This window comes from Plectropomus leopardus, chromosome 8 (genome assembly GCF_026936395.1).
Source record: "Plectropomus leopardus strain MGB_pleo_1.0 chromosome 8, ASM2693639v1, whole genome shotgun sequence".
Lineage (NCBI taxonomy): Eukaryota > Metazoa > Chordata > Actinopteri > Perciformes > Serranidae > Plectropomus > Plectropomus leopardus.
The window spans coordinates 16,719,986-16,733,820 of record NC_142183.1 but is presented as its reverse complement, the minus strand read 5'-3'; the positions used below and the strand labels follow the sequence as shown (position 1 = coordinate 16,733,820).

Genomic DNA, 13,835 nt, shown 5'->3' with positions numbered 1-13,835 from the left:
TCCATCTGTCCCTCGCCTTTTCTTTATCTGCCTTTAAAGCAGGAGGCAGGAAAAAGGCGAGCTGCTCCTTTGTGCGCTCGGCCTCAGTTTGTGCCCAGCCAAGCGGACACAGCTCTTAAATCCAGGCCCGGGCCTTTGGCACAAAAGGAGGGCTCAGGTCTTGTAAAGGCCCCTACGGCTCTCCCTATCTCTTTCCACCTTTCTCTGAAAAAGACAGACCGGCAGTTATTCTAAACAGGAGGACAAGAGTGGAGGGAGAAGGGGGGGAACAAGATGCCGATGCTAAAAGGAGCGGACATAATTCTCTTCATCAGAGAGCAGACGCTCTTCACTCCCTCACACTCTTTTCCCTAAGCCAAGCAACACTGGAGCTATTTTCTTTTTTATCCCCCTTTTCTCCTTCAAGGCGAATGAATTAACTGAATGAATTAACACCAGGGCTGCTGTGATCATCATCATCACGCTCCTCCTCATCAGCAGCAGCAGCTTCGACGATGCTTTTTAACACCTAGAAGGATCACACTGCTGACGCCGAGACAGGAAGAAGCAAAGATGTCGACAACCTTGTCAAAAAAAGAGGAGGAAAAAAAAAACCTCCCCAACTAGCAAGGTATCACAGTTTGAGTTCTACAGTCTTTAGCCCAGAGCCTTGTCAAGCCTCTTGGCACAACTAAAGAAATCTTACTGCTGATGATGATAGGAAAAGAGGGGGAGGGAGGGAGGAGGTGAGACTTGGAGCGAAAGGAAAGGTAGAGGATGGAAGATACAAGTGAGGAAGATGAAGAAGAAGAAGAAGAAGAGGAAGGGGGAGGCAAATGTAAGCGTGTGGAATACAAATAACAGAGAAGGTGAAGAGGTAGAAAGGTGAGGAAGAATGGGAGAAAACGAGGTGTTTAAGTTGTTGATCACGCTGGGCAAAAACACCACGTCTTCAAAGAAAGGGGAGCAGACAAGAGAGAGCGACAGGGCGACAGGCGAGGCAGAGAGATGGAGGTCTTGGAGGAGAGGAAGAGGGGGAGTCCGGGAGAGCTGCAGTGAGGATTTTAATTAGCGGTAATTGGCCACCGAGGGAACAGAAACTGGGAGATGGGAGGCAGGAGAGAGAAGAGAGGGGAGCATAACAGCCAGTTTCTGACAGAGTGATATCTCTCTTGCTTTGTACCTCTCTATTTCCTTCAGCACTTTTTCCCTATCTGGGCCTTTCCATCTCTATCTTGTTTTCCCTCCATAATTTTCCACCTCCAACTGTGCTACTCCCACTGTACTCCCCAAACAGCATCCTTCAATCTCCACCAATTTCCATCTAAACACAAGACACTGCAAAAAGAAAAGATTTGGGACAGCATTAAAGCCGCTTGTGCAATTACGCTGAAAAGCTTTGTACACTTTACTGAGCTATATTAAATGCAGTTAATTAGGATTTTTTGGCTATAATCTAGAAAAAGATGTGAGAAGTGTAAGTTTAACCTAAAGTTACCCTACAAAACAATTGTGTGTGTTTTGGGCTGAGTGGTGCAGGCACTTATCTGTTATATTTTGGAATTATTACAGTACATCTGCTAATCTTAAAGCTGCTGTCATCAATATTTTGTATATTTACAATGGATTACATGATTACTTGTATGTGAAAAGTATCACCAGGGTTGTAACAAACTCAGAGTTATGTCAGTCAAATCCAATTTAGTTGTTAAATATGAATATTTGATTATTCATTTAATTTTTTTCCATGGAGAGTTTGAGAGTTTAAACAAACATTTAGTGTGACAGAGACTTTAATGTAACGTAGTGAACGAGTTAGATTACCCCTCCAAGCTAATGCACGCTAACTACGCAAAAATGGGATTGGAAATGTGCAACAACATTTTTTGCTGACACTAGATATCGAACAAAAGCCAGAGCTGTAAATTCACCACTTTGCTGCATGAGCAATGCTGCTCAGGCACAATTCAGCTGCTGTTAAGCTGCAGCACATCTAGAGAATAGGAGTCTATTTTTTCTGTGTGGTGTATTCTTAACCCTAATTTCCTGTTCATTTTTCAAACCGAAAGCCCCATGGCATCATTTCTTTGGACAGAATCCCTTCATCTGTTAACACATTTTATTTACAGGCATTTTATTGTGAATTACTTGTCACTGTGTCATTGACAATACAGTGGCTTGCACTGTTTTTAAATGTGTAAATACAGTAGTTATATAAGCAGGCATCTGCAGCAGTGACGCTGTCTGTGCAAACTCCCCATGGCTGCAGCCGCAGCAATTCAGCCAGGTTGCTGTCACACACTGCTAAAGCAGGCAGTGTGGCTCGGGCCTCTCTCAGACTGTACCTGGGTCGGTGTCTACAGATTCCTGAAAGTTAGGAGTGCTCAATCTGTGGCTGCATCTGGGGATGTTTCAGTCTAACTGACTAACCAAAAAATAAAAAATAAATAAATAAAAAGTGCTCAATTTGAAGAATCTCAATCAGCTGAGGTGTCTCAAACTGATTATTCACTTTCAGGGGGCATCCCTGTCTATTTCCCAACTCTGCAGTTCCCCTCAGCTCTATAGAGCATTATACCAACTTTCAACTTAATGGTTTAGTTTTCTAGCCCCCAAACTTTCTGTATTTTACTCTCATCACTCTGATCCACATTGTTTTCAGTTGCAGCAGGCAGCTTTTCCAGTCAAGAAAAATGCTTTAAAAGCCCACTGTTCACCACCTGCTCAGCACCAAATGGCTGACAGACAATGTTAGGGACAAGCTGGTAAACATTGCTGAGCTTTTAGCAGATAAGATTTTTTTTTTCAGGATATTCGTAAAGAGCAATAACAGAGCTTAGAGAACGGACTTTGCTCTGTTGGACCTATTTTTTGTGCCAAAACTGCAATTGCCAGAGAAAAATGTTTTTTTTTTTTCCTTCATGGAAAACTATTAAACTGTGCAGTTTGTCTTACACTGATTTTCTGTATTTGTCCTGTGATGGCTGATCACTAGAATAAGAATTAAAGGTTGTCAAGGTTGTAGGTTTCTGCACTGACGTCACTAAAGCAGAGCGCTGCCTTTACTGAATGTGAATGGTGATCATGGTTCTGACCTCCTGTTGTCTCTCTCTCTCTCTCTCATTCTCTTTAGACCCGCCCCCGGCACCTTCCCTCCCTAGTGTGGCATCCTGTTGCAGTTCGGTGTGTTTGGCAGGGGAGCGAGGGCTGCCTGGGGAACAGGTTAGCAGGTTTACAGCTGTGTTTATCGGTACACAGGTGAGCTCTGGAGCGATAGGTTGCCTGGACAACAATTTCAACCCAGGCTCCCCTGTTTGGCAACCACAAAACACACACAAGCGTGCACCTTTAGGGGTGCATACACACTTTACAGCACGCAGCTGGCTCAAAAGTGAGCAACAATTTTATGCACACACAAAATCAAGTTGTCCTAATTATGGCGGCTCATATGCCCCGAAGTCGACAGATTGCTGATTTAACTGCCTTTAAGTTTTGGTTGAAATGTGAATTTAGGCAGGGCCTGCTTGAAATTTTCCAGCTGTCATTTGTCAACATCCCCAAATTGCATGCGACTCTTGCTAAACAGCAGCAGTAGTGTGCCATGCGCTCCGGGTGTTGCTAGGTTACGGCACTGGGATGCTGCTGGCTAAGTGGCGCGGGATCATCGACGGACACTCTGCATGGAGGGCTGACAGCAGGTCCTCTGGACCATTTGGCAACTCGTGAGTCAGACGCTCTTTAAATCCCACATCTGGTGGCAAGCCCATACAAATCAAGATCAAAGTGCTGGCTTTGAGATTGGACCTGTCTCTCAACCTCCCTGCCTCACTCCTGTCGAGTTTCATTTTCATTTCTTTCTCTTTTCTACGGCAGCGCGCTGCCTTCACACAGTCCTCTGTCTGCTTTGTTATCCCTCCTTTGCTTTCCCTGTGTTGTTGCTGTCTCGCCTCTCTCCCTCCTGCTGAGAGGTAATCAAGCCCTGTTGTGAGTGTTTAAGCATTGGAGCAGACGCATGTTGAACTATTCTTGGGATTTAATATTTTGTCTGGGAGGAAAGAGAGACGGTCTCCATACCACATGCTGGGTAGCGGCCACGCACGCATGAACGCACAGACAGTTAGTCAGTCAGTGAGTCAGAAAGATAGTCTGTCACATAGATCTCCTGCTGACAGAGAGTTACAGGTAGGAGACTGATGGGACCTGACAGGGAACCCACACTGTATACACTGATACACTTAATGCAACAGAGACAAAAGTAAACACAGTATGCACACTACCAGACTGTTCAAACAATCAACAAACATAAATCATCAAACATGTACACATAACGACACATGTGACATCCACTCACACGCATACAAACATTAACATCTTCAAAGTTAAACAAGCAAACCAACAAAAGGAGAACAGACAATGTAAAAACTCATCTCCTGACTAATTCCCTCCTGTCTTCAGCTCCCCTCACATCCGTTCCCTCCCCCAACGCTGCTTAGTTTTATTTTTATTTCTTTAACCACTCTCCCTCTCCCTCCTTATCTATCTCTTCTACTCCTGCTCTCCATTCTGCCTTGAGCTCGCCTTTATCATCGCTTCTCTTTCCCTTTTTTCTCTCTCCGTCTTTCACTGTGAACTTAAACTCTCCGTGGAACCATAAGCTGATATCACACAGACTCAGTGTTTCTTTAATCTCTCTCCCTCTTTCTCTTTCTCTCTCACACACACACACACACACACACACACCTGGGTGGTCATTATATTATACAAAGCTAGGCGAGGGCATTGTTGCAATACCTATCATGCTGTGTGCGTGGCATTACAGTGGTGGGCAATATCATGGTTTGCTCCCGACAGAAGATCCTGTTTAAAATGAGGAGGCGAGAAGTGGAAACTGTGTGAGTGTCTCGTATTAGCATGAGAAGCCTTTGAACTATGTGTAACACTTAACATACAGTAGGAGACAAGAAATATTGGGCGTGAAACTGATTCAAAGACTTTCATTATAGATAATCCGTCATGTTACAGTGTCATGCTCCATTGATTCAACATTGCACTACTGTAGAAGATTCACAATGAACAAAGGATCAAAATCGATTCAGCACAATCAGGAATATCGCCTTCTTTACTGCACACATTCTTCTTCCTTGTCAAAACTTGGCGCCTACATGACCCACAATGCAACTCGACCACCGCCAGGTCAGAGATTCAGGTGTGTTATGCTACTAGCAGCTATTGTAGCCTCAAGCCGTTAGCCTCAAGCAGAGATGAGGAGCTACAAAGGTCTCACTTCTTTCTAACTCCACACACTCTGATTTTGTTTTCCTTTTCAAACTTGTAGTCTGAACACCCAGCTGATGCTGACTGAAGTGACATCACTTGAGGCAATTTATCAGACTTTGCACAGCACCCTTCAGGGCTTCTAAAGGCTTCTTACAATTTTGTTCACACGTGCAGTGCTACAACCCAAAACCTGTAAACAGACCTTGATGTGTCAATGGAGCCCCTTTTTCAATGCACAAAAACCTGCAATAATACTCATAACATCTGGCTTTTTAATGAAATGGGAAAGGTAACACTCAATATCCACACCTGAGTCAAGTGACTCTACAGTCACGGGTATTTATCGTTTATCGTTTCCAGTTCTGATCGGCATTGATGGAAAAACAAACCCCCTTACTGGAGAGATGCAATGACGTGCCACTGCAAAATACTGTCTGTCTCTGCCTAAGCAGCATTCAAACATCAAGATTGAATAAGTAAGATATATATGAAAAGAAGTTTTCACTGGCCTCCATATATGCTGCCTCTGACCTGTTTTTTGGACTGTCCGTGATGTCGCATGTGACACACACGCACACAAAATTTATCAGTGTATCAGTGTCTTTAAAAAACTACATACACATGCTGATTTTGATGGAAAAGGGGTTTAAGAAATCTGACTGAAGAAGAAGTTTTGAGACTCGTGTTCTGTTGGCTTATTAAAATGAGAGGTGACTTGTGTATAAAGCAGCCTGCATTGATGTTAAAGAGAGGCAAAGTCATATGAGTGTAAAACTGTATGAGTGTAAACTATAAGACTGTAAAAATATTTTATTAAAATGACTATGCACCCGTTAGTAAGTTACATAGTTGGATGCTATGGATCAAAGCTATGATGCCTGTGTATTTCAGGATGTACTCATACGAGCAACAGGTCCTGCTCGTTGAGAGAGTGAGGTATTGCTGTGCAGGAGGACTGTTTTTCTCTTATAAAACTTAGGAAAAATTTAGGTGCTCTTGAAGGTAAGGGTCAGCTCACGAGACGAAAAAACAAACTTCAGGCAGTATAAGGCATGGAGCAGGAACAAATGCAAATAAATTAAGGTAAAAAGCCTTTATCCGAAACAAAGCTATTTGCATTACAACACCTTTCAGTTTTGACACTAAGGTCCTTATCATGGTGCAAAATGGCTCTTGCTTGTTCTTTTATTTGTGCTAAACAGACCAAGAGTCGCTGGATAAAACGTCAGTCAAGAGACGTAGTTCACTAAGTGGTTCCACACAAAGTTGGTATAGTACGACAAACCTACACCAAACTGCAACTTTCTTGACTTACAAAATTATCTTTTAAGCTGTTAAAAAAACCTGTGTAATGGCACAATTGAAAAAAGACTAAGAAAATCATCTCAAGCCATTGACTACCCTTCTAATTTCATAACTCAGGAATTTCATGAACGTGGAAACAGCACTAACTACATGAGTGATGAAACTGACCTAAAGCTTAATGTCATCAGTGTCTAGAAAAAGGACGAGACTGCAGTTTTAATTTTGTAGCTTTCAGAGTGTAGTTACTGCTGTTCGCTTCCTCTTACTGTCTACATGGAGCACCAAGGCTCTCCCTATGGTCACATGTTGTGTTTTAGATGTCTGGGAAGCCAGCGGAGAATTTCTTTTCAGAAATAAAACACCTCGAAAAGCTTTTCCTGTCATGTTGAATCTTCAGTTTCGTCACATTATACACGCCGCAATGGAGTGCCATTTAATAATTGAGTGCCATTTACTTTGCTATAAATGGAAGGCAGTAAGTGACATTATTGTGGATACTGAGATGTGTTTCTGCTGGTGGTTGAGTCCAGGCTGGAAAGGAAAACTGATCCACTTTAAAAGAAAAACAGTTCAGTTAAGTTGTGTATGTCTTTATGAGGAAAAATAAATATTTCTTTTGCATATTTATAAATGCCCTGTGTGTTGTTATTTGCTACTTTTATGTTTATAAGGTTGGTTAACTTTTCTTTTATTTTGGAGAGTCAACTGTGCAGCTTGTTCAACAAAACCCTCCACTATCAATGTCACACTTGCCTTCACATTCACACCCAAAAGCAGACCATTAAAACCACACTGAGGTAGCTGGAAGTCAGACACACACTCACACACTCTGTACTCACACTTTGCTGGGAGGCCGTAGCCACAGGTGATCTTGGCCTCTCCGGTCTCGCAGCCGTGGAGGGAAGCACACTCCTTTTTTAGCATCGGACCTGCAGCGCGGTGGATCGCTCCATCCACTGGAAACAAGAGGACATGAGATTCAGAGTTGGCCTACTTTTGTAAATCCTCTGCAGTCTTTCTGCTTGAAGAGGGTCGAAATGTTTGAGGTCCAGCAGACATATTTACAGGTGTCAAAGCTGAGCTCTGAAAGGACCTGGATAACGTCAGCATTAGCGGTGAACGGCTGAATTTCTTCATATTCGTCATACTCTTCACCCCTAATCCTGCTTTTTCTCTTTTAATAAGTCAAAGCATCTGTCTCTCTGTATGTCAGTCTATTTAATGGATTTTAGGGCCACTGCCTTAGTTAATTACTCCATTTAATGTGTTATTAAGGGCTCAGCTGACTTTGACTTTTTGGTCAATTAGTCTTTATTAATTACATTTTCATAAATCTGTTTCTATCTTTGATCCACACCACATCTAAAGACTGTGACTGTGTTCATTTCCAGGAGGGCAATGATGCAGGAAAAGCAATTTTACAGCTGTGCCAATTTACCAGTTTCAGTGACAATCTCTGCACCCCTCCCAGTTAGACACATTTCCTCAACGTTGATATTTATACCATCTTGAGCTCAACAGCTTTATTATTATGGTTCTCAGCATTTTGGACCCAAGAAAGCAGCATTTAACTTGAATCAAATCACACTTGGAATACATTAAGATAAAATGGAAACAAAGGATTTAATGCTACAATGCGACATCAAAACACAGAAGAGTTTACCATGAAGTCTTTAAAGCCAAAATATTGAACCTACATTTTTAACAGGAAACCAGAATTTCACCATATGTGATGGAAAGAAATGTGTTTTTAAAGAATCATTGGTAAAACTCTAATGAAGACCCCAACTTTAATGCATTATGAAGGCATTCATAGTGAGTTATAATGCAATCATAATGATCTCTGACTACTCTCATAAACACACATAATGCTTACTGATGCATTATATTAACAGTCAATAAACATTATAGATATGACTTATAATGAATTATAAGTATGAATTGTCTCATGGATGCTCTAAAGTAAAAACTTTATAAAATGTATTGATACACCCTCTAAAAAATAAAATAAAATAAAGAAAAACATGTTGATAATTAGTCATGTGACTCATGTAGGTCTATTTATCACACCTGTGAATATGTAATTTCACTTAGCATACCTGAAGAAGCGCAAGCAAAACGCACTGCTCGCTCTGAAAAAAGTCACAGTGAAGTCCTTCAAGTTTGCGGTGGTCAATTTTGTTTATCAGTTAAGTAAAGTGAGGTACATATTGATGCATTTATAATCCTGTATGCCTCATCATAATGTATCATTGCTGATGTTAAAATTAATGGATTTTCATGTATTTATTAGAATCTATATTGCATCATAAGTGACAATGATCTAATGCACAATGATTGGTTTCATGTTAATTTATTGTTTTTTTATGTTTTATGTTGTGTGATTTGTCTATTTTGGAAGATTTGCACCGTTCAGATGCAGTTCTTTTAATTTCATTGTACTTCTCGTGTGATGACAATAAAGGCATTCTATTCCATTCTATTCTATTCTATTCCAATTCATTCTATTCTATTCTATTCTATTCTATTCCAGTTCATTCTATTCTATTCTATTCTATTCTATTCCATTCTATTCCATTCCATTCTATTCTATTCCAGTTCATTCTATTCCATTCTATTCTATTCTATTCTATTCCATTCTATTCTATTCTATAAGGCCTCCACACACTTGCATACTTTGAAAAAAAATGAAAATACTGTAAGACTGAAGTTGGACACCCTCTCACATCTATAGAAGTGTCAGAAGTCAGAGAGCGGGGATCTTGCAGGGTCCCTATTTGCAAGATTGGAAGCCTCAAGAAAGAAAAAAGGTGGACCCACACTGCTGCAGCTCTTGTAGGTCTAATCCCCAGTGAGTATGATATCTGTAGCTCATGCTAACCACATCCCAAACAGGCTGTCTGCAAGCTAAGTTAGCCACTGGAATGTATTCTGCTATACTACCGTCTTGGCTGAAGAATTTTAATATCTTATTAGAGGCAAAGTTACCATTACATCATGAAATGACATTTTACCTTTCATTTTAGGAGGGAAGGAATTGAAACACCTATGTGAGGCGCTGGCTGCACACTCAGATTAAATTGTGATTCAAAATAAAACCATTATTATTCATATTCTATAGATCAACATTTTTGCACATCTGAAGAAGAAAGTAAAGTGAGCAGAAACACAGAATTTATAAAAAAGAAAAAAGAAAACAAGATAGTATCGGAGTATCTGAAGGCTTGGCTTTCTTTGCTGTCCTGTCACATCCAGACTATCAGGTCTGTTAATCATCTCAAAGAGAGAGATCAATTTTTTATCCCACAGGGGGAAATTGTTTATCTAGACAGTGTAAAATCAGAAGTTTAGACTGTGCCACTTTGTCAGTGAACTTTCTAATACGTATTATCTCAGGCATTTTAAGCCTTTACATGAAAGTTATCAGTGTATACGTGATAGGAAACAAGGGGAGAGAGAGATGGCGAATGGCATCCAATAAAGATCCCTGACTGGACTCAAACCGGGGAAGTCACAGTTCATGGGCTTTGCCTTAAAACCACCAGGCCACACAGTGGATATTTTTTAAATAAAATGATGTGGAAAGTCACAAAAATGTTAATACTGAATGTATCTACATTAGTCTTCTGACACTATATTTTGTTTATTTTCTCTGTAATATGGGCTTTTGCAATATAACATCTACACGTTGCAGCTAAACAATGAATAATGTTTTTTATGGTTATCTTTGCGCACATTAGGCACTTAGGTAATGTTGAGGAATGAACATCCTCTTGGTCAAAAAAAAAAAAGATGACAGCAAACTCCAGCTGATCCAAAACAAAGTGCCACGTCTTGTTATCCAGCGTCTGTTTAGCACTAACATCAGACAGACAATAGAAGGTCAATTCTCACTCCCCAAAGCAAACACTAATTTCCCCAAACGCACAGTAACATATAGATCAATGAAAGTGAAAGTGCTGTTTACATGACCAGTATCAAATTCAGAATATTGCCATTTTTGGAATAATATTAGAATATAAGTGTGCATGTAAACATAGCCATTGATTCACAGTGTAACAAGCGAGCGTACCAGTCACTTCACCATAGCAGCATTTGTTGCCCGATAAGTTCCTGGCTCAAGACTCTCCTTTCCTTCTGAAATAATTCAGAGGTAGGAGTCTGGCGTCAATAATTTATAATTAACCCAGAATAAAACACATCTGTCAGGACTGAGTTTGTCACAGCACTGTGAGACTTGTCAGCTCTTGGTGAAAATAGTACAATAACACCCATCCATATGTCACAGCTCAGTGTGTTGGCCTGTGGCTCCTATCTCCATCTGACTGTCTACAGGCCAGCTGTTACAGTGGTGTGTTTCGCCAAACTGAGTGGCTCCAGGCGGGGGTCTGGTGTTATCTGAACGCTATTGTGTTAAGTTGGCATATCGCATGCCGTGCTGAGCTGTAGTATGCCATGTCATGCTGTGCCGTGTTGAACCGGGCCGCACTGTGAGCTAAGCACAAGTGTGAGGTTGTGAAAGGCGAGCTCTGAACACAGGCTACCTCCTCAGGGTGCACAGAAACAAGCTCAGATACCATGCTCATGCTGTGTGTGTATGTGTGTATGTGTGTGTGTGTGTGTGTGTGTGTGTGTGTGTGTGTGGGCACGCGCAAAAAATTGCCAGTGTGTGTACATCCTTGTCAAAGCATATGTGTTCCAGTGCACGGGAATGTATTTATGTGTGTATTTGAGTGCGTGTGGTGTGTGTGAAGAGTCCTTGAGGTGACACACAAATACACACAGAGCACACACTAACTTTGAAGCAGCCCAACTCTGAAATAGAGAACAAGTGTGATAAGACGGACGGAGATGGAAAAGAGAAGGAGGGAGGAAGGGAGGGGAATAAGGGAGAAAGCAGCAGATGTAAAAATAGTCTGGAGGGAGATAAGGAAACAGGCACAAAAAACTGAATCCAAGGAAAAAGCTGTGCAAATTGAACTGAAACCTAAACCAACAACACCTTTTGTTTTGTTTCATACTTCACGTTTGGCAGATACATGAAAGTGTTTGTTCGTTTCGAGTGAGTTTGTGCATGTGTGTGTGCTGCTTAATGGTGAAAACTGGCCTTTCCCCTCTGTCTTTATGAGAGGATTGCACAGCCTTAAGCTACAGCAATGCTTTTTGACCTGACAACCTCTCTCCTCAGGCCCACACATACACAGTGGACTGGAGAATGTATGTGTCAAAAGCACATACAATGAAGCTTGCACAAATAAACAACACACACAAACAGCACATATGCATCCTTGTACATAAAACGTAACACTAAGATTAGGTAACACATATCCTATTATCGAAAAAAACATGTTTGGAAAGTGATGAATTTATAACTGATACATGCATGTTGTAACAGACACCTGGTTAATGTGATGTTTGGGAATCTGTCCTTTTACTTTGGCAATAGAGAACCCCAGTAATGAGTCCTAAAACCTGGAAATCAGCTAGCATTTCAGCACCTCTGGTTCCCTTGTCTTGAAGTCAGCGGGTTTTTTGAATGGGTTTTTGGTTAGGAGCCTTAAATAAGATCTGTGGTTAGCACAAGCTTATGATCTTTTTATGTTTTGTTCTGCGACATAAAATGCGTCAGTAAACACCACGCTCACTTTAAAGCTTATGTGTCTTGAAAAAAGGCAGTTGCTAACTAGTGGCAAAATGAGATTACAGAATGTCATCACGCTGCACCACACAGAACATGGCCTTACAGCCTCGTAGTGGTGGCAACGCTACCATAGTGTAGTTAATTTATAGCCTAACATTTGCTTTTTACTTCTGGTGATTGCATTTAGGCTTCAAAATACTGAAAGTGTTTTTTATTTGCAAAGATTGTCTTGCTGAAAAAAACATGCAAGTATCATAAATATTTGTTTACCAGAGAGATTATTTTCTCTAATGATCCAAAGTCCAATTGAAAAGTCCTATGGGCTTCCACTGCAGCCTACAGAAAAACATCATCCCTGGGGCAGAACCTCAGTCCACTTCCCCCTTTACTGTTATATTTAGATACGTTATGTGCTAAAAATGTTGAAGAAAAAAAAAATTTAAGACGGTTATTAAAAGATGCAGCTGAAGGGCTGTCACAATCTTCACGGACACATTACATCACAGAGTGCTCCAGGAGAGAGTCCTAAAACCCGGAAATAGTTAGCATTTAGCATTCCCTGTTCCCTCATCTCAAAGTTAATGGGTATTTTGGGTGAGTTTTTGGTTGGATGCGTGGAATTTGCATTGAAATTTCAGTTGGATACATGAAATGAACAGTCACATTTTGTTGACTCATCCATCAATCCAGACCCTCCAAATTGTGCACAATTGGTTCAAAATCAAGCTGTCAGGCTATTGACTAGAACAAGCTGCGAGTCCTATGTAACACGTTATTGCATTCCTCCATTGACTTCCATCAAAGTTCAGAATAATTCAGTGTGCCTCATCATGAACTCCCGAGGAGCCACTTTGACAAAATCAATTCACAGTCCATCACTGTTCCTGGGGAGTTGCTCCCTAAGAAGGCTTTGTTGCTCTGAAATATAGTTACCTTCTAACTTTATTCCCACCTTTATTACTACTGCAGTTAGAGGGCTTTGTCACATAAATGTAATTTTGAGGCACTAAAATTAATGTTCTTCTTGGGAGGACAGTCTCAGATATACATAGACACATAACTGCGATGTCCTTCATGTCATTTCAAATTTCAGGTGGTGCACAGCTTCTAAATGCAGCCAACACATCCTGTCCTTTTAGCTGCAGATAACGTCAGTTTGACTACACACTCTGCCAAATCCAGCTTTGTGCATTCAGCTGAAGAAGCCTTTGTTTTTCTCATGTTTAAGTTAGATTTCTCCTTGTCAAATGAAGATGAGAACAGAGGAGATTGAATAAATCCCCCCCTCTCTCTCTCTCTCTGGACACAGCCTAAACCCAGTGAGCAGGGTTAATAAATATCCTTACACCTCTTCAGTCTCTCTGTGACTCCCACCTCTCTAATATAAATAGCTGTCCCTCTAACTAGATTTACTGAAGACAGCCCATGTTAGCTTTCTTTCAGACTGTGGTAACTTCTGGCTCTGTGGGAGCCGGTGTAATAGCCCAGCATGAGCACGGCACGCTACTGAGTAGATTCAGACACTGTTCTGTCACTTTAGTGCAGTCAGAAATATGAAGGGGGAATTCATGAGCAGAGGGGGGTGCAAATGAAAGATGCGTTTGAAGTAAAGCTGCACCAGCCGTAGTTATTC

General features: G+C 41.1%; 1 protein-coding gene across 2 annotated transcripts in view; it reads right to left on the bottom strand.

Moving 5' to 3' along the window:
• The window catches only part of macrod1 (mono-ADP ribosylhydrolase 1), a 153,447-nt gene that overhangs the window by 42,302 nt on the left and 97,310 nt on the right, over window positions 1-13,835 (bottom strand). For both annotated transcript variants that reach the window (XM_042493076.2, XM_042493074.2), the window contains exon 5: window positions 7,401-7,517. In XM_042493076.2, coding sequence (XP_042349010.2) covers window positions 7,401-7,517 — 117 coding nt within the window. The remainder of the gene's footprint in view (window positions 1-7,400; window positions 7,518-13,835) is intronic.